Source organism: Bipolaris victoriae (genome assembly GCF_000527765.1).
Source record: "Bipolaris victoriae FI3 unplaced genomic scaffold scaffold_490, whole genome shotgun sequence".
Lineage (NCBI taxonomy): Eukaryota > Fungi > Ascomycota > Dothideomycetes > Pleosporales > Pleosporaceae > Bipolaris > Bipolaris victoriae.
In genome coordinates this window covers 1-1,021 of record NW_014574902.1, presented here as the reverse complement: position 1 = coordinate 1,021, position 1,021 = coordinate 1, and the positions used below count along the sequence as shown (strand labels likewise).

At 23.5% G+C, this 1,021-nt stretch overlaps 1 protein-coding gene across 1 annotated transcript; it reads right to left on the bottom strand.

Annotated features, from left to right (window-relative positions):
- Positions 1-293: 293 nt before the first annotated feature.
- Positions 294-449, bottom strand: COCVIDRAFT_117210 (hypothetical protein; the record flags this gene model as incomplete). The annotated part of the gene is made up of 1 exon (XM_014694484.1): positions 294-449. A coding segment is annotated over one exon (156 nt), but the record flags the coding sequence as incomplete, so codon positions are not given.
- Between the last annotated feature and the right edge of the window lie 572 nt (positions 450-1,021).

The following is a 1,021-nucleotide window of genomic DNA, read 5'->3' as shown; positions in this document are numbered from 1 at the left end:
TCTTAGGCTACTAAGATTACTAGTAGTAATCAAATAAGATTAGGCCTAGTAGTATTAGTAAACGTTTCTTAATAATTAATACTAAACTCTTATTAAAAGCTCTTAGCTATCTAATAAGCTTTAAAGATAAAATCGTTTTTTTATTATTATTTTCTATTAAGTACCTATTATCCTTTAAGTATTAGTTAATTAGAAGGTCTTAGTATAAGCGTCTAAGTATTCTTCTTTTATAGCTAATCTAACTCTTCTTATATTACTAATAGATATTAATCTTTATTAGTATATTTAAGAACTTAAGTATAGTTTTTTAGATTAGTAATATACTTAGAGGTAAATAAGATCTTTTCTAGAATAATATTCTTTATGAAGACTTTAGTTAATTGAGCTAACTCTGTTATTCTAGCTCTAGTCTTAATAAGAACAATTAGATTTCTTCTAACTATTTTTATTTAATTATATTTTATCTAATCCTTCTTTAGATAGAGGTTTTAATTAGTATTTTAATCTATTTCTTAATTATTTTTAAGTTATAATTCTTAATCGTAAGCTTAATTATTAAACGTTTCTTTAAGTATTTATATATCTTTTATAGTTACGATCTTATTTAACTTTAGATCGATTAGTGAATATAGATTATTATCAAGATAGCTAGTAAGATGGTACGGCTATACTTAAGGATTAAGTTTACTAATGAATTCTTTTAGCTCTTTTTAATATACGAGAGATCTCTAGATTCTAATATTACTAATATTTAGCTTATGTCTATATTTAGCTTTAAAAGAAGTTCAAAAGCTAATAGAACTATATAGAGTTCTATTATATAGATAGATAGCTATAAGTAGAGCTTTTATCTAGAGCTTATTTAGCATTTTAGCTTTGAATAGCAGAGGTCTAATCTTATTAAACAGCGTTTAATTAATCCTCCTAGCGCCTCCTTTAGCTTTAGAATTAAAGGGAGAAGTAAATTAAAGTTTAAAACCTTTTCTATTTAAGAGCTTTTATAGTTCTTTTATATTTAGCT